Source organism: Asterias amurensis, chromosome 2 (assembly GCF_032118995.1).
Source record: "Asterias amurensis chromosome 2, ASM3211899v1".
NCBI classification, from domain to species: domain Eukaryota; kingdom Metazoa; phylum Echinodermata; class Asteroidea; order Forcipulatida; family Asteriidae; genus Asterias; species Asterias amurensis.
Genome location: NC_092649.1, coordinates 27187646 through 27206283, shown reverse-complemented (window position 1 = coordinate 27206283; position 18638 = coordinate 27187646). Strand labels below are relative to the sequence as shown.

Sequence of the window (18638 nt, the reverse complement as noted above, 5' to 3'; positions counted from 1 at the left end):
GATAGTTTAAAACTTTGTCAGAAACGGCTCCCTCTGAAGTGACGTAGTTTTCGAGTAAGAAGTAATTCTCCACGAATTTGATTTCGATACATCAAGTTTAGAATTTGAGGTGTCGAAATCAAGCATCTGAAAGCACACAACTTTTTGTGACAAGGGTGTTTTTTCGTTCATAGTTAGCTCACAACTCCGATGACCAATTGAGCTCAAATTTTCACAAGTTTGTTATTTTATGCATATGTTGAGATACACCAAGTGAGAAGACTGACATTTGACAATTACCAATAGTGTCCACTGTCTTTAACAAAAAACTGATATCAGAGACCAAACCAGCCCTTTTCAGAGCCAATACTCAACAAAGGTTCTTCCGAAAACTAAAAGAGAAACATGCTCCAAAGGATGTACATTTATGTCACGGCACCATTTGAAAAAAAATTGTGATTAAAATGTAATAAACCCGTTTCAAAGCCACTACTGAAATTTTAGGTAAACTTATCAAAAATGCACTATGATTGTAACAACAATGTTATTATCTTAGAACGAACACCGTTAAATATTTGCGATCTTTGAGCCTATTCTATGTTAAAGTGGAAACAATGTTCTTTTACACTTTTACGTTTTTGCAGGATGCATTTGGAAGACATCCAAAATGTGCGTTTTGGAATGAGGAAGGTATGTTGTCTCATTTTTCTAGTATTTTACTATTATTTCATTGTGCTGATTTATTTATCCTATATAAAGATCTTTAAATAAATAAATACATAAATAAACAAATAATAAATAACGTCACTATCTCGTTACGTAATGTAACGTAACGTAACGTAATGTAACGCAACGCAACGTAACGTAACGCGATAACCCGCGTTTAGGTGTCCATATAAGCGAGGTTAGGAAATAATCCGTCTTGAAACCAAGATTAGGTCAAATCTGAACCGGGAGCTTTTAAAGTGTACACGGTATGTGAGTTGTGCCAAGAGGTCATGAGACGAGAGTTTGCTTAGCTACTTTTACTAAAATGGGTTTTTGAGGGAGTCAGATGACCACCCTTGTTTAAATTTATCTCACTTTGTTTGTGAACGTGTTTTTGAGAACATGTTTATACGGTTTTACCCCTTCACTTCAGATCAGAGATGGGACACGACAGGAATGCAGCTCATCTCGACAGAAAACAACTCCGTCGTTTGTCAGTCGAGTCACCTGACGTACTTTGCAATCATCATGGTAGGGACGAGTCTCTTCAAACTCACAACAATTTCATCTACACAGTATTTTAAGACACCAAGAGAATACTATACTTCAAATTCATGAAATAAATACCAAGTGTCGTGCGAGGTTGACCCTCCCCCCCCCCCCCCCCCCCCGCCTCGGCCTGGTGAAAACATAAAACTAAACGCAACTGCTACTGCTGATTTCGGTTGTTACAAACAAAAGGAAAATGTGTTTACATTCTGAAAATTGATTGTGGTTTTTCACCATAATTATCCCCCGACTCACACAAGGATTAAGCCAAAATGTTCTCAAGCTTGTTATTGTGCTATGTGTTTGGTTGGTCACACCAAAAATTACACTGTCGTGCCTCTTATCTACCAACCCTTATAATACTTTCAAGGAAAATACATGTTGAGTTACCTTTTACGTCGAGGCCCCTTTTCTAGATTTGTTTTTATTATCAACTTGTACCGGCACTTTAACCGAAACGTTTTAACACCTATTATTAATAATTACTATCTAAAAGGACCCTGGACTGTCGGCCAAAATCTCGCCATTTCACAGGAGAAATATGACCATCATCAGCAAGGTTGGAGTTAGCATTACTCTTATAGGACTTCTACTGACGTTCATCACTTATGTCCTCTTCAAGTGAGTTGAGTTCAACGGATACATTTCATTAACAAGTGTTCAAGGGAACCTACATTGTAATATAAACAGTTTTGATATCGTATCTTACAGACAGATTTTTAGTTTGACAGATGTTCTAAACCGGTTTATGTTACAGGTGCATGACTCTGTTTTTCTTGTTGTCTATTGCGGGGAACAGTTTTGAAAGTTTTAATGTTTCAATATTTTACTGTATGCGAGCATTTGAATTATACCCTTTTGGGGATCTAAAAAAAGAGTAAGTGAATTGAATCGGATGTTAAAATGTTCCCGCTCCATTTCTACCCCAATCTGTGTTTAACAGGCAGCTGAGAGTCACGCGCTCGGGCAAGATACTGATCCACCTCTGCGCATCCCTATTCTGCCTCAACTTGGTATTCTTCATTGACAGCATACCCTCCATGACGTCATCGTATATAATCTGCATGGGCTGCGCCATCTTGCTGCACTACTTTGTGCTGACGTCATTTGCGTGGATGGGGATGGAGGCGGTGAATATGTACAGGGCACTGGTTCAGGTATTCGTCCGAGGGAGCACCGGGTGCTTCATGACAAAATGCATCCTGCTGTCATGGGGTAATGTCAATTTCTTGACCGGTCATTATAACATAAAAGTGTACTTCGGAAATGTGAATCAGCCACTCATTTCATGGTGGCAGCGGTGGGATTTCTACATTTTGAACTAAATCCGTGTAGGTAAAGCGACCGCAGTGTTTTAGCCAAACAACTAGAACGAAGGAACGTATTAGCTCAGAAGGATAAAAAAAACTTTCAGTAAAACCCTACTAGACCATCACTGAAGTCTTGGATCTGGTGTGGTACATGTATACACAAAATCAGGAACTTACTATAAGATATGTACTCAATCAGACATTTTTGCTATAATATTTTTAAGTACATCTAGTAAGTTTAAATATAAAAAGGTGTACAGGGAAACTCCAGCTAAAGAGTTTAATTTAAAGGCAGTGGACCACTATTGATAATCACTCAAAATAATTATCAGCATAAAACCTCACTTGGTAACGAGTTGGGGAGAGGTTGATAATATAAAACATTTTTAGAAACGGCGCCCTCTGAAGTGACGTAGTTTTCGAAAAGAAGTAATTGTACACGAGTTTGATTTCGAGACCTCAAGTTTAGAATGTGGTGTTTTTCTTTCATAGTGTTATCTCGCAACTCCGACGACCAATTGAGCTCAAATGTTCACAGGTTTGTTATTTTATGCATATGTTGATATACACCAAGTGAGAATACTTGTCTTTGACAATAGGCCTGTGTTTGATTCCAATTTCCTCTTTGTATTCTACAGGCGCACCGATATTTGTAGTGACTATAACAGCAGCTGCGGACCTCACACATTACGGTCGAGAGAGAGACTTGTGAGTGTTAAAAAAAAACAAAATAATAATAATAACAAAAATAAACATAGGTGCGCAAATAAAAATGAATGACAAATGTAAAAATTACGTTCTTCAAAATGTATATTGGTTAAAAAACAGACCGACCAATTAAAATCAGGGGAGAAATGCAATTATACTTTATATATTCATATAATATGGCAGTCAACTTATTTGTTATCTCTTTATTTGTCAATTTATCTATTTTGCAAGCATTTTATTGCTTTTTCCGTTTTCATTTTTTTCAAAAATGAATGAACAGAGGCCCGTTCACTACCAATATAAATAAGTAATTTTTTATTATCTTTGCAACCTGCAGCTGTTTGGTGCTGAAGACCAATCCGTACGTGTACTACATCACATATCTTGGTCCTTGTTGCTTGATCTTAGCAGCCAACATTGTGGTATTCGCTATGGTGATCCACGCAGTCAGTTCATGCAATAGCAAGAGACTACGATCCGGCAGTGCTACGACTATGCCAAAAGGGGTGCGAAAGACACAGGTAAGTCTCATTGAGTTTTAGTACTCGATGATTGGTTTAAGTGTTTTAGACATATTAAATCTTCTAAATGGATCAGACCACGAAATCTGGTGACGAGAGTTTAAAGAGTTTAAAGGGAGGGTATGCGTTTAGTTACTCTTTAAAATACTGGCAATAAAAATTGGTACAGCAGCTTCTTGATTTGAGAATCAACTCACTTTGAAGTAATGTGGTTATGGAAATAAATTTCAGTATTTACGGCCCAAACATTTGAATCTGAGAAGAGTTACTATCTGATACATTTCTCAGATTACATATTCCAACAACGATATTATTTATCCTGCATTATTCATGGACAACATGAAATGAAATGTTGGCTTAAATTAATTGAAAAAGAAAGCTGTATAAGCAGAGTGTGTCCTTTGATTTGTGTTTTTGTTGTTGAATGAAATAACACTGACTTTGTTCAAGCAATATTCTACCTCTATGTTTGTGTTTGAGCACAGATAGGTTGCGCTCTGTCTGTGACTTTCCTTCTCGGTTTGACCTGGGTGTTTGGTTTGTTCGCTGTGGGAGAAGCTACTCTGGCATTCCAGTATATCTTCACCATACTCAACACCATGCAAGGTAACCTAATGCACTTATACAATTGTCTTCATATGTTTTGTTTACGCAATCAGCTTAAAGGCAGTGGACACTATTGGTAATATTACTCAAAATAATTATTAGCATAAAACCTTACTTGGTAACGAGTTGATAGTATAAAACATTGTGAGAAACGGCTCACTCTGAAGTAACGTATTTTTTGAGAAAGCAGTATTTTTTCACGAATTTGATTTCGAGACCTCAGATTTAGAATTTGAGGTCTCGAAATCAAACATCTAAAAGCATCTGAAACTTCGTGTAACAAGGGTGTTTTTAAGTTTCCCATTATTATCTCACAACTTCGATGACCGATTGAGCTTAAATTTTCACAGGTTTGTTATTTTATGCAAATGTTGAGATACAGCAAGTGAGAAGACTGGTCTTTGACAATTATCAATAGTGCCAAATGTCTTTAAAACACGAGCACAATAATTACCCGGCATTTCAGTATGATACCTTTTTGTACGACACAAAACACAATGTCCACAAAATGTACAACTTAACTCACAAGGTTTGAAGATAATGATGGTAAAAAGCTTCCGGTAAAACAAAGTCACGAAAATAACAATCCTCTCAACACAGTGGCACGAAAACTTTTTAAGTGTACAACGGAGTTATACGTGACTCGCATGAAAACATTGCTCTGTAATTTGTCACTGTTTTTTTCTCTAAAAACCTTACGACTACAGGTATGTTATTTTACATACATCTTCGTTCAGTGAGTAGGCCTTACAGGTTCATGTCATGGGCAAAAAATTGATCTACAAAACGTGAAGGTACACTTAGCTTAAAGGCAGTGGACACTATTGGTAATTGTCAAAGACTAGCCTTCACAGTTGGTGTATCTCAACGTATGCATAAAATAACAAACCTGTGAAAATTTGAGCTCAATCGGTCATCAAAGCTGCGAGATAATAATGAAAGAAAAAATAACCCTTCTCACACGAAGTTGTGTGCGTTTAGATGGTTGATTTCGAGACCTCAAGTTCTAAACTTGAGGTCTCGAAATCAAATTCGTGGAAAATTACTTCTTTCTCGAAAATTATGGCACTTCAGAGGGAGCCGTTTCTCACAATGTTTTATACTATCAACCTCTCCCCATTACTTGTAATCAAGAAAGGTTTTATGAATATGATAATAATTATTTTCAGAAATTACCAATAGTGTCCACTGCCTTTAAAACATACAAATAAGGAATTTACATTATAATTCATTTCACATCTCTCATCAACTGCAGGTTTCTTCATCTTCTTGTTCCGGTGCGCGCTCTACCCGGAAGCCCTGCGCTGCTGGCGCTCCCTGATCGTACACCACACGCTCAACCCACGCCGTACACCAGGCAACACCGCTATGAAGAACAACACCAACTCACACAGCCAGAAGGGTACCAGTAAATGCGCCCTCTCATCCCACCCTCAGCCTATGGTACCTATCATGAATATTGCGTATGTTCCAGACGATGTAGGTCGGAAGGGAACGCAACTCCCGACCAGTAAATCCAATAAGTATGCGATGAATTCTTATGAGAAAGAGATTACTTTATGGGGGAAAGCGATGAACGTAAGGAATGTAACCCTAAATAATATCAAGCCGAGAAATTGTAATGAAGGCTTGTAAAAAAACATTTGTAACAATAAAACTTATTTGATATAGATGTACAAATAAAACAAAAACACATATATTTAATCATATGATGTTGATGAAGTACGCAAGAAATTTACTTTGGCGAAAATGCAATGCTTAAAATGGGGGGGGGGGGGGTAACATAACTTGTGACTATGGTTTACTTTTTTTTATTGGTGGAGCACTGGTATTGTAACCAGTACTCTACTTGAACGGCTGCTTTCAAAAATATTCGGTACCTTAAAGAAACCGAGGACAAGACAAACAGGGGGGAGGGTCCCCACAGGGAAATTCTTAAGACTGGATATGCTCCAAAAGGAAATAGGCGTGTACACAGCATATGGGATGATGTCAAGTACAGTGATTTAAAGGCAGTGGACACTATTGGTAATTACTTAAAATAATTATCAGCATAAAACCTCACTTGCTAACGATTAATGGGGAGAGGTTGATAGTATAAATCATTGTGAGAAACGGCTCCCTCTGAAGTGACGTAGTTTTCGAGTTTAGAATTTGAGGTCTCGAAATCAAGCATCTGAAGGAACACAACTTCGTGTGACAAGGGTGTTTTTTTCGTCATAGTTATCTCGCAACTCCGACGACCAATCGAGCTCAAATTTTCACAGGTTCGTTATTTTATGCATATGTTGAGATACACAAAGTGAGAAGACTGGTCTTTGACAATAACCATTAGTGTCCAGTGTCTTTAATTAAAGGATATCTTCAGGGGAATGTAAAATCAAGCATGACCTTTAATGTAGACGTGAAATAATGCAAAGCGGATTTTAGGTTCCTTAAAACGTGTAAATACATTGTAATAATAACGTCTTTAATTTGTAAAAAAAATTTTTGCAATGCTGTAAATATAATTGATTGGCTTGAAGCAATATGCAAACCGTTTCCAATTTCAGCCTTTTGCTTAATTAAAGCAAACTGTTATAAATGTGCAGTGATTTGTCGCATGATGTGGTTGCATGCTTTATTTGTCAGCATTTTTGTGTGCAAATATGTATAAATAAATAAAAAAACAATGGCATTTTCATGTCAGTATTTGTGCCTTGGTATCTAAAGCACTTTCGTATATTTTAATATATTTAGTTATGTAGTGATGTATGTAATCGATGTTCAATTTGCATCGTGGATAAAGAAGATTAATTTTTGGTTTTTACCCATATACACCGATGTGATTAGCACTGTATACTCAGTACTTTCTCGAGTCCTGTGAAAAAAATCACAGGCATTTTACTCGGGTGGGATTCGAACCCACGACCTTTGCAATTCAAGAGCAGTGTCATGGTTTATGGTTTAAAGATATGTATGGTTTAAAGATGAAGTTTATTTATTTGACCACAGTATCAATATCAGTCAATAATACATTACTAAACATTACCATAATCTACAAATAGCAGGCATGCGAGTAACTATCCATGACAAAAAAAAGAGGAAAAGAGAAAACCGGGCAAGAAAAACAGAGGAAAAGATAATAATTCTATACTTTTGTACACAGAAAGTTAAGTAAAAACGAAGAAAAATCATAACCCAAAAAGAGGAAATCGGCTGAAAAGAGGAAGTCTCACATGCCTTAAGTAGAAAAGAGAAAATCAGCTCCAAAGAGGAGGTTTCACATGCCTGAAATAGAAATTAGATATAGTAGAAAGTAGATATAAAATAGTAGAAAGTAGATATTCATGCTAAATTTACAATGACTGGAGAGCCCATTGAAAAGCAGAGCTTTTAAGCATGGGCCCCGACACACATACCATTGTGTAGTCTTTGGCAATTTTAATCTTATAGTTTACGGACTTCAAAGAAAAGGAAACACGCAAAAGGAAGTCAAAAACAAAACAACAAAATAACCTCGGTCTTTATTTCTAAAGTGTAATGGCTATTTAACCGGTTTCTTAAAACACTGCACAATAAATTTGAACTGACTGCAATGCAAACAAAACATTTCTAAAACAAATCGTCGGACAAGAACGGCACACATCGTTTCGCTTAAAGCGAAGAAAAAAGGGAGGTGTTACGAAAAAAAAAAAAAAAATGAAAGAACCTGCTAAAATGAACACACGGCGACGAAAGGTTATTGCACTAAATTTCAGTAAAATCTTGCACTTCAAATTTTGTATAAACCTTTCAAGTAATACGCTGTTTTTTTAAAAGAAATTCAACTTGAGATGTTTATTCAGATTTGTTTGAAATAAAAAAAAAAGCAAACTATAGCTTAATTATGTACAAAGACAAAAATAGAAAAGCACCGTAAGAAATATGGAATGTAAGGAATCATAAATAATTGAATATCAGTATTTACATAAATAAGTATTTCAAATTTGCCAACAAAGCAATTGATAGAAGGCAATAGACCCTTTCATTGCATGTCTGCCCAACTCACAACTCTTCATGATCATTAATTGGTCTCAGTGAGGGCGCTGTTTGAGCTTGTGACGTCATATGGAAGGGGTCCATTTGGTGAAACTATTCTTGTTACAACCAACAATTCATTTTAATAAGCTTGTTATAATCAGTTTTAATTAAGACCTGTTATTTTTTTTTCATTATACAATGAATGTTTTAAAGGGTTAACATTTCCATTCCACATTTCCACAAGCTGACTAAAAGGGCAAGTAAGCAGACTTGTGATGGAAACATCAGCGAACTAGTTGCAAAAATAAATAACTTTAACATTAAAACAAAAATAATCAAAAACTCCTTGAATTTCATAAACTGCCGCCGAGTCGAGTATAGGAAAAAAAAAACTGCGTGTAATCTGGGCAACCTTTAGTCGGCGTTTTTTTTTTAGGTTTACGGTTTCGCATGTGACACAAATTGCGTAGAAATCAAAACAAAGCCAGAAAAGATGCGTAGGCCTGAACAACTAAAACACAATAGCCATATTTTTAAGTTGCTGTAAATCAGTGTGATCAGCACTTCAGAAAAAAAAAATTGGATCGTAAGAAAACAACACAACTGTTAAGCGCAAACCTGAACAGCACTGCAATATCTTGTTTGGAGAAAAATAAACTGTTTACCCTCAAATTCCATGCTTTGCCGAAACGCCCTGCCGGGCACTCGCGCCTCTCAGGCCCACCAGGGCCCTCGGTCAGTCTGCCTGCTTCGGCGCGATAAAAAAAAGAGCCTTCTGGTGCTGCCAGTTCAGCGGGGCTGGAGCTCCGCTGAGCCCCACGAGGGTCCCTCCAAGAATGCAATCTAAATTACGTTTTTAGCCCGAGGACCCTTTGGTACTTTCGGTGTATCTTTGAGAAACACATTTTTAACCTTGATAAATTTGGATGCTTTGTCAGTGATTTGCCCAGCAAACTAATTAATTTGCTTCTCAACACCTTTTTGTTTTTGCTTGATGACGTGATGAATTTGGATCCAGATGGCTGTTCGAGCTTTTGGCGGTTTGTGCTATGGCATTGACATCGATAGTCCAAGATCTTTCATTCTGCCTCCATGCTTTGCACTTATTGGAGCTGAGGTTTTCTTACCTATGCTGGGTAATCTGGAAAAAAAAGAATAACCATTGGTTAATTTCATTTTATCCGATATTGGGGTTTTGAACAAAGAATTGTTTTATTTTATCTGTATTTTCTCTGTCATAGCATTTTATAGCTTTTTATTATTTTTATATTGCTTAAGTTCAGACTCTTTTGAGTGTTTAATCTTGTTACGAGCCACAAAATGCTAAAGCACTAGCAAGATGTTTATACACAAAATACACCAGACATTCTGGCTTATTTGTTTCTGAGAGGTAAGCCAAAATACTGTAGTTTAAACTCTTACAAATAAACAGTGTCATAAGTGATATATCCCAACACAATCTGTGACAGTATTGATAATAAATATAGCTTAAATTAATAGCTAGAAAAATCAAATTTGACAGGTTATGGACATGGAACGGATTTCTTTTTATTCAGCAAGTAAAATGCCGACCAAGAACAATGAGTGTATAAGCTGTACATAGTTGTTTTTATTGTAATGTGTAATAAACAAGTGCTATTACAAAACAGTGTGGTCAATAATCAGTTAGATTTTGTTTTGTTTTCCTTTTTTTTTGTAACATGGACGTGACACCAACCCAAAGTCTAACCTACCGTCCGCTCTTTCCTCCGACCACCGTGTCTTCCAGTAAATCCCCCCGTTCGATGAACTCCCTCGTCGCCCCATCCTCGGGACTCCGCGGCGGTATCCCCGACGGGAAGATCTCTTTCGGGACCCCCAGATACCCTCTCTGTAGCGGGAGGCCCATCGGGTTCATGTCTCGTTGCACCTCACCGTAATCTAACCTCGTGGTGAACTTCTCATGTCGATCGAGAGGATTGTCGATGATGTTCTCGTGCATGGAGAGGAAGAGTGGGATGTAGGCCATGTAGTCGAAGAAGGAGATCTAGAAATATAGATGGAAATTTGCATCGGGGTTAAATGATATTAATTTTGGTTTCACTCCGAGGTGTGTTAGCACTGTATACTCGGTACTTTCGCGAGCTCTATGGAAACGATCACATACATATTACTCGGGTAGGATTCGAACCCATGACCTTTGCTATTTGTCTAACCAAATAGATACAATGGATCTAGAGATACAGAAATAGCTACAACTACATAAATCAATCAAATTAAACGGTTGTAAATATAAAGGGTCTATGAAACTTTTGTAGGACAAAAAACACAATGTCCACAGATTTACACTAAACTTACACAGTTTGAAGGTAATGATAGTAGAAAGCTTCCCTGAAAATATTACGTGATGAGGTGCTGTAGTTTTGGGGAAATGAGTAAAACAATGTCATGGAAATAATTTTCGTCTCATGAGACGAAAATTATTTTAGTCATTTACAAACGTATTTTCATGACATTGTTTTACTTATTTCTCAAAAACTACAGCACCACAGTAAGTAAGATTCAAAGGGAAGCTTTCCACTATCATTATCTTGTAAGTTTAAACCCTGTAAGTTTAATGTAAATCTATGGACATTTTGAAAAAGTACCCAAATCCAAAGTACCCAAAGTTTTCGCCATGTTCAAAAACAGCTGTCTCCAAGGCCTTCAGTATAAAATTTACTTTTAGGACAAAGACCGACGGTCAATGAATGGCTTGTGGCTTCAGCCTTCATAGCCTAGTTTCTCTAACTAAAATAATGTAACAAGTAAACCCTTATTTATATCTCCGGTGTCTAAGCCTCCTTGAAAGACAAGAAACTATACCAAAGTTATTTTTGAATGCAATACTCCAACCTCGCTACCATGGTCAGCGTGCTGTATCACGCTAGCTCTGCGTACGTCTCTAACCCCTGGGAGGGAAACTCCGATCCGTGTCTTTGATTGGCTATCAAATACGCGCCAAATATAAAGCGCCGTGCTTCTAAAAAAAAGCTATATACGCCGAAACGCGTGCGTTTAAAGATGTCGTAGTCACTTTTTTTGTCACGCACCACTGAACGCCGAGGCAAGTTTATGACTTTTATTACACACAGCGCATCCAGCGTGTGCGCGACTAACGCCCAACACAGAACGGATCAACCACAGGACTAATTGCAATATCCCTTATATTTGGGTGCTTTTGAGTTACACTTCCAGGGGTTATGATCGAGCAAGACATGCTGGGAAAAAATGGCGCGGCGAGATCAATCACCCCTGGGAACGAGGTTGGCAATACTCATCCTCACCTCTCCATATTCATTTGAATTCATCTTGAACATAATATACCGTTCCTGGTCTGGTATACAACCATGTGATGACTCCCTCAAAGGAGAATTCATGCATGGTTGAATACCTGCAAGTTAACAAGTATTAATAGTTTTTTTTTTTTTTTTTATTCAAAGTTATTTTTGACTGCAATACCCATCCTCACCTCTCCATATTCGTCTGGATTCATCTTTGACATGATATACCGTTCCTGGTCTGGACTCAGACCCCCGGCTATGAGTTCAATCTGTAGAGATTCCGACGTAATATGATTGACACTCCGTTCAGAATTCACATTGCAGTAGAAAATATTCTGCAAGAAAATAGTATGAATAAAGTTACTCGGTTTTGACTTACAGAACGGTCGTTTCCATGTCGTGCATTTGAATCCCATGAACAGGAACAAAATATCCTGTTCGTTGTAAAAACTAAAATCAATTCCGAGATTGATTCCAGGAGTTCAATGAATCTAAGCTGGCATTGTTAATCCAGTTAGCTTTATGTTTTAAAAGCAATGGACACTACTGGTATTTTCTCAAAATAATTATCACCATAAAACCTTACTTAGTAATGAGTAATGGGGAGAGGTTGATAGTATAAAACATTGTGAGAAACAGCTCTCTCTGAAGTGACGTAGTTTCCGAGAAAGAAGTAATTTTCCACGAATGTGATTTCGAGACCTCAATTTTAGAATTTGAGGTCTCGAAATCAAGCGTCTGAAAGCATGCAACTTCGTATTACAAGGGTGTTTTTTTCTTTCATAGTTATCTCAAAACTCCGACGACCAATCGAGCTCAAATTTTCACAGGTTTGTTATTTTATGCATATGTTGGGATACACCAAATGAGAAGACTGGTCTTTGACAATTACCAATAGTGTCCACTGTCTTTAAGCTCCTAGAAATTAGACCTCCTGACTCACAGTGGTCATATTAGTTTGATTATTTCAACCATTATTCCTACCTTATACAGTGCCATCTTGCGTGCAATATCAAGCAAATTGGTCTTGTCAAGAATGTACTTGCCAAAGGAGCTGCAAAAGAAAGCAAAATTAAAAACCTTGATAAACAACGTTGAGCGGAAACATTAAATGCAAACTCATTTAAACAATCAAGTTAGTTTTTTCTTTTTAAAATATTAACAGAACATTAATATGAGCCAGTTACTGTCGCAGTTGTAGTGATGTCATAGAGTTATATTTAAGAACTAGAGGGCGCATTGATGATGCTTCTTGCACAAACCAGGGATGCCAGTGGCTCTTTCCTTCAGAGCCTGAAAAAAAAATTGAAGGAAAAGGGGTCACGCCCCCACTCCCTCTCACTCCAAAAAACTTTAAAAACACATCACAGCACTTTTTATAGACAGTGGACACTAGTGGTAATTGTCAAAGACTAGTCTTCACAGTTGGTGTATCTCAACATATACATAAAATAACAAACCTGTGAAAATTTGAGCTCAATCGGTCGTCGAAGTTGCGAGATAATAATGAAAGATAAAAAAACACCCTTGTCATACGAAGTTGTGTGCTTTCTGATGCTTGCTTTCGAGACCTCAAATTCTAAACTTGAGGTCTCGAAATCAAATTCTTGGAAAGTTACTTCTTTCTCGAAAACTACGCCACTTCAGAGGGAGCTGGTTCTCACAATGTTTTATGCTATCAACCTCTCCCATTACTCGTAACCAAGCAAGGTTTTATGATGATACTTATTTTGAGTAATTACCAATAGTGTCCACTGCCTTTAAATAAAACATAAAGACAAAGACAATTGGCGTATATAGGACAGCGCCCTCTAGTTCTTATATATGACTATGAGTGATGCCTACTTACTCCATGTTACACATTCGTTCACATACTCCTGATATGACAGCAAACATTTTGAATGTGATGTCCGTGTGTTCGTCTATATTCAGAACCTACATCAAAATAGAATAACGCATTAAGAACAACGAAACTCAAGTCAAAATTACATTTTCAAAAAGACATATTATGGGCATCATTAGATTCAGATTTTAGGCAATGAATAATCAATGGTTCCATTTTAGTATGTTTGTTTATTTTCTAATCGATTAAATGCAAAGCATACCTTTGCGCTTCGGAACTGTTCTTTTGTTTTAAAGACAGTGGACACTATTGATAATTGTCAAAGACCAGTCTTCTCACTTGGTGTATCTCATCATATACATAAAATAACAAACCTGTGAAAATTTGAGCTCAATCGTTCATCAAAGTCGCGAGATAATAATGAAAGAAAAAACACCCTTGTCACACGAAGTTGTGTGCCTTGAGATGGTTGATTTCGAGACCTCAAGTTCTAAATCCGAGGTCTCTAAATCAAATTCGTGGAAAATTACTTCTTTCTCAAAAACTATGTTACTTCAGAGGGAGCCGTTTCTCACAATATTTTATATTATTAACAGCTCCCCATTACTCCTTACCAAGTAAGGTTTTATGCTAATAATTATTTTGAGTAATTACCAATAGTGTCCACAGCCTTTAAAGCCATTGGACACTTTCGGTACAGAAACAAAATTAAAAGTTTACAGATTTACAAATAACTTACAGGGTTTACAGAAGGTAATGGTGAAAGACTTCTCTTGAAATATTATTCCACGAAATGCTTTAGTTTTTGAGAAAACATTAAAACAAATTTAATTTAACCACATGTCACGACACGGCGAAACGAGCGGAAACAAGGGTGGGTTTTCCCGTTAATTTTTCCCGACTCCGATGACCGATTGAGCCTAAATTTTCACAGGTTTGATATTTTACATAGAAGTTGCGATAAACGAAGCGTGGGCTTTGGACATTACTGTTTACCGAAAGTGTCCGATGGCTTTAATTGACATATTTATTTTGATTCTATTTACAATGATGTATAATGTGTTGTGATTATGCTTACTCTTAGGACATATTCTAGCTGCTTAGGTTTAATGGATGAAAGACTCGGCACGCCCTCTATTGCAGACCGCATCTCCTATCAAATACAAATACCCCAAATAGAATTGAATTAGTTCATGAAATGAAATTGATAACTTAATAAAATGGAAAACAACTGTTAACAGTGGATCTAGGCATATTATTATTGAAAAGTAGGCCTACTTATAAACATAACTGTTACAACTATTGAAAATAAAATTAATTTGATATTTATTAACCTCTGAAATTAATACGCTGAAAAGACTGTATTGCATTTGAATATTCTATAGCTATGCCTATCATAATTGTTTGTATTTTGTAACTAACAAACCACAAATCAGTCTAAAGTTGATTTTACAATAACGTATACATTAAAAGGTATAACGAATATTATCAAATATAAGAGGCACGTTCCTTAAAAGACAATAGCATCAATAAACATTGTTACAACAATAAAACAATGTCAGTTCTGAAAAAAAGGCACAAATAATCAAAACAATTATAAAGCACAGATTTATCACGATGGGTTGGAATTTACTCCGACCCAAAAATAAAAGAGCAAGCACATCTTAAAACATACAATAAAGACAATAGCATCAAACCAACATGGTTGTTACATTCTTAAACAATAAAAGACAGTTCAGAAAAGGGCAAGAATAATCAAGGCATTTACAATGCACAGGTAAATTGAGACGGGGAGGAAACGACTTCATCCGCCCGAAGTAGAAGAGCAAGCAAAATGTTATCTCAAAACATATAATAACAATACACAACCATCAAATAAATACAATTGGTGTTTTCATAAGACAATAGAAAGGTAGACAGAAAAATCATCAAGTTATAAATGCACAAATATCAAACCCATAATTCAAGAACATACAAAAGTTATTTCAAAACATATCATTATAACAATAATGCACATATGGTGAGCAAAATATATGCAGTGCAAAACAAGTAAAAGGATTTGTGTGTCCCGATTGTGGACGTTATTATTTTTCATGGGGCAATGGATACAAGAAATAAACATACAGGGAGTCAAAATGAAGGCGGTCAGTTCAGATATGGTTCGCAGCGATCCCCTAAAAACGGTAATGTCACAAGGGGGCAAGTACAAGTCGTTGTCAACCACTAGTGAACATTCCCTGGTTACCTATAATGCATTTATTTGCAGGCATGTGAGAAACTATCCATGAAAAAAAGAGGAAAAGAGTAAACCGGGCAAGAAAAGAAGAGGAAAAGATTATATTCCTATACTTTTTAACACAGAAAGTACAGTAAAAAAGAGGAAAATCAAAACCAAAAAAGAGGAAGTCTCACATGCCTGTATTTGTGATACCCTCGCTCGAACTTGACGCTATAGACAACAAACTTCAGTGCATGCTACATGGCCATGTCAGTAGCACATGGGTCAATCTTCCAACAATGTCTTTGGAACTGGTTGCCCCAAGTGACATGACCCTAAGATCTTGGGTTGATACCCCTAATGTACTTACCTCAGCAGTCAAAGTACAATCATAATCCACATCCTCCACTACGAATGCTCTCCCCAGTGGATCCAACTTATACCCTTCCACTAGTCGGTAGTGGTTCAGGAAATCAATCGATTCCCATGAATCTGCAGAAGGAAAACATTCCAAACAGAATTACAATCTGTGCCTAATTTCATAAAGCCTTTAAGCAGAAAATGTTGATTAGCAATTTTCTTTGCTAAAGCGAAAAATGAGTGGAGCACCAGTGTTGCATGAGAGTCTACATATAAACAGTATACTTGTGGGTACAACCAGGCCCAATTTCATAGAGCTGCTTAGCGGCCAATTTTGTGCTTACTGTGCCATTTCTTTTTCATAGCGCTGCTAACCGTAAACACACGAAAAGGCATGCTAACCTTCCGGTGCTTACCGCACAAAAATAAATGACGTCACAATGCAAATCCACGGTAAACACGCAATATTACCGCCCATTTGTTTTGCTAACCTGTGAAATACGCTAAGGCTTAAGCAAATTTGTCTACTACATTAAGCACGCAAATTTGCTTACCGTTAAGCAGCGCTATGAAATTGGGCCCATGTGTAAATCTCTTTTGTTGGAGTGGGGAGCATCAGTAGTAACAATGCAAATTAAATGGAATTACATCACAAATGGACCAATTATAACACAGACATGGAAAGCTTCATTATGTCACAGCACGTTCATCCAATGGTATTAGTGTATCCAATACATATCGATCACCATCCATAGAGTTATATATAAGAACTAGAGGGCGCACTGGTGATGCTTCTTGCACAAACCCGACGGGACCGCAAGGAGACACGCGCGCGCCATTCTGTACGCATGTTGAATATGAAACACACGCTGGAGTTTGTGTTTATTGAATGCTGCGCGATGCTGTTTTTTTCAACTTAGAAAATGGCCGCCTGCGCGCATGCCAGGTTGCGTATGTAGGCCAGTGTGCCCTCTAGTTCTTATATATAATAATAATAATATATATAACTCTATGTCACCATCTTTCTTTGATGGTATCCTAAGTACGTTTATCCAATGAAATCATAGTGTCTGTAAGACCAGTGCCAGCAAGACAGGGGACCAGTCTACTGCACAGAAAGAGATGTATTGGACACCATCTTACTTTGATGGTATCCTAAGTACGTTAATCCAATGAAATCATAGTGTCTGTAAGACCAGTGCCTGCAAGACAGGGGACCAGTCTACTACACAGAAAGAGACGTATTGGACACCATCTTACTTTGATGGTATCCTAAGTACGTTAATCCAATGAAATCATAGTGTCTGTAAGACCAGTGCCAGCAAGACAGGGGACCAGTCTACTACACAGAAAGAGATGTATTGGACACCATCTTTCTTTGATGGTATCCTAAGTACGTTTATCCAATGAAATCATAGTGTCTGTAAGACCAGTGCCTGCAAGACAGGGGACCAGTCTACTACACAGAAAGAGATGTATTGGACACCATCTTTCTTTGATGGTATCCTAAGTACGTTTATCCAATGAAATCATAGTGTCTGTAAGACCAGTGCCTGCAAGACAGGGGACCAGTCTACTACACAGAAAGAGATGTATTGGACACCATCTTTCTTTGATGGTATCCTAAGTACGTTTATCCAATGAAATCATAGTGTCTGTAAGACCAGTGCCTGCAAGACAGGGGACCAGTCTACTGCACAGAAAGAGACGTATTGGACACCATCTTACTTTGGTGGTATCCTAAGTACGTTTATCCAATGAAATCATAGTGTCTGTAAGACCAGTGCCTGCAAGACAGGGGACCAGTCTACTACACAGAAAGAGATGTATTGGACACCATCTTTCTTTGATGGTATCCTAAGTACGTTTATCCAATGAAATCATAGTGTCTGTAAGACCAGTGCCTGCAAGACAGGGGACCAGTCTACTACACAGAAAGAGATGTATTGGACACCATCTTTCTTTGATGGTATCCTAAGTACGTTTATCCAATGAAATCATAGTGTCTGTAAGACCAGTGCCTGCAAGACAGGGGACCAGTCTACTACACAGAAAGAGATGTATTGGACACCATCTTACTTTGGTGGTATCCTAAGTACGTTAATCCAATGAAATCATAGTGTCTGTAAGACCAGTGCCTGCAAGACAGGGGACCAGTCTACTACACAGAAAGAGATGTATTGGACACCATCTTACTTTGGTGGTATCCCCTCCTAGCTTCTTCACGGTCTCCTGGCCTTGGATAACTGAGCTCAGACGCCGTGTCTAAGACTCTCTTCAGATGCTCAGTCAGTACTCCTCGGTCCTTGCGGAAAGCATGTTGCACCTTGCGGACTCCTTGAACTGTCATAAAAACATCGGTGTTTCAAACAATATTATCAAGGTTTCAAAGTTTATTTTGTTTCCACAGTATCATGGTTCTTAAGAAGATATTGAAGATATTGGTTAGCCAAAAAGAGGGCACAAAATTTATTGAGCTGCCTAAGCACGAAAATGAGTTAAGCACAACAATTTGTGCTTACCAGGAAACGA

At 37.5% G+C, this 18638-nt stretch overlaps 2 protein-coding genes across 3 annotated transcripts in view; one reads left to right on the top strand and one right to left on the bottom strand.

The window, feature by feature from the left end:
* LOC139954486 (uncharacterized) overlaps nucleotides 1-7713 on the top strand; it is a 31877-nt gene extending 24164 nt beyond the window's left edge. Inside the window, exons 11-18 of the mRNA XM_071954301.1 lie at nucleotides 624-669; nucleotides 1121-1218; nucleotides 1733-1857; nucleotides 2180-2451; nucleotides 3185-3254; nucleotides 3592-3775; nucleotides 4261-4381; nucleotides 5637-7713. Coding sequence (XP_071810402.1) covers nucleotides 624-669; nucleotides 1121-1218; nucleotides 1733-1857; nucleotides 2180-2451; nucleotides 3185-3254; nucleotides 3592-3775; nucleotides 4261-4381; nucleotides 5637-6016 — 1296 coding nt within the window. The 3' untranslated portion in view covers nucleotides 6017-7713. The remainder of the gene's footprint in view (nucleotides 1-623; nucleotides 670-1120; nucleotides 1219-1732; nucleotides 1858-2179; nucleotides 2452-3184; nucleotides 3255-3591; nucleotides 3776-4260; nucleotides 4382-5636) is intronic.
* Nucleotides 7714-7855: 142 nt separating this feature from the next.
* LOC139954484 (uncharacterized) overlaps nucleotides 7856-18638 on the bottom strand; it is a 46732-nt gene continuing 35949 nt past the window's right edge. For both annotated transcript variants that reach the window (XM_071954299.1, XM_071954300.1), the window contains 8 exons: nucleotides 18303-18449; nucleotides 16117-16238; nucleotides 14607-14681; nucleotides 13535-13620; nucleotides 12670-12739; nucleotides 11874-12020; nucleotides 10117-10409; nucleotides 7856-9524 (listed from right to left, as the gene is read on the bottom strand). In XM_071954299.1, coding sequence (XP_071810400.1) covers nucleotides 9431-9524; nucleotides 10117-10409; nucleotides 11874-12020; nucleotides 12670-12739; nucleotides 13535-13620; nucleotides 14607-14681; nucleotides 16117-16238; nucleotides 18303-18449 — 1034 coding nt within the window. In that variant the 3' untranslated portion in view covers nucleotides 7856-9430. The remainder of the gene's footprint in view (nucleotides 9525-10116; nucleotides 10410-11873; nucleotides 12021-12669; nucleotides 12740-13534; nucleotides 13621-14606; nucleotides 14682-16116; nucleotides 16239-18302; nucleotides 18450-18638) is intronic.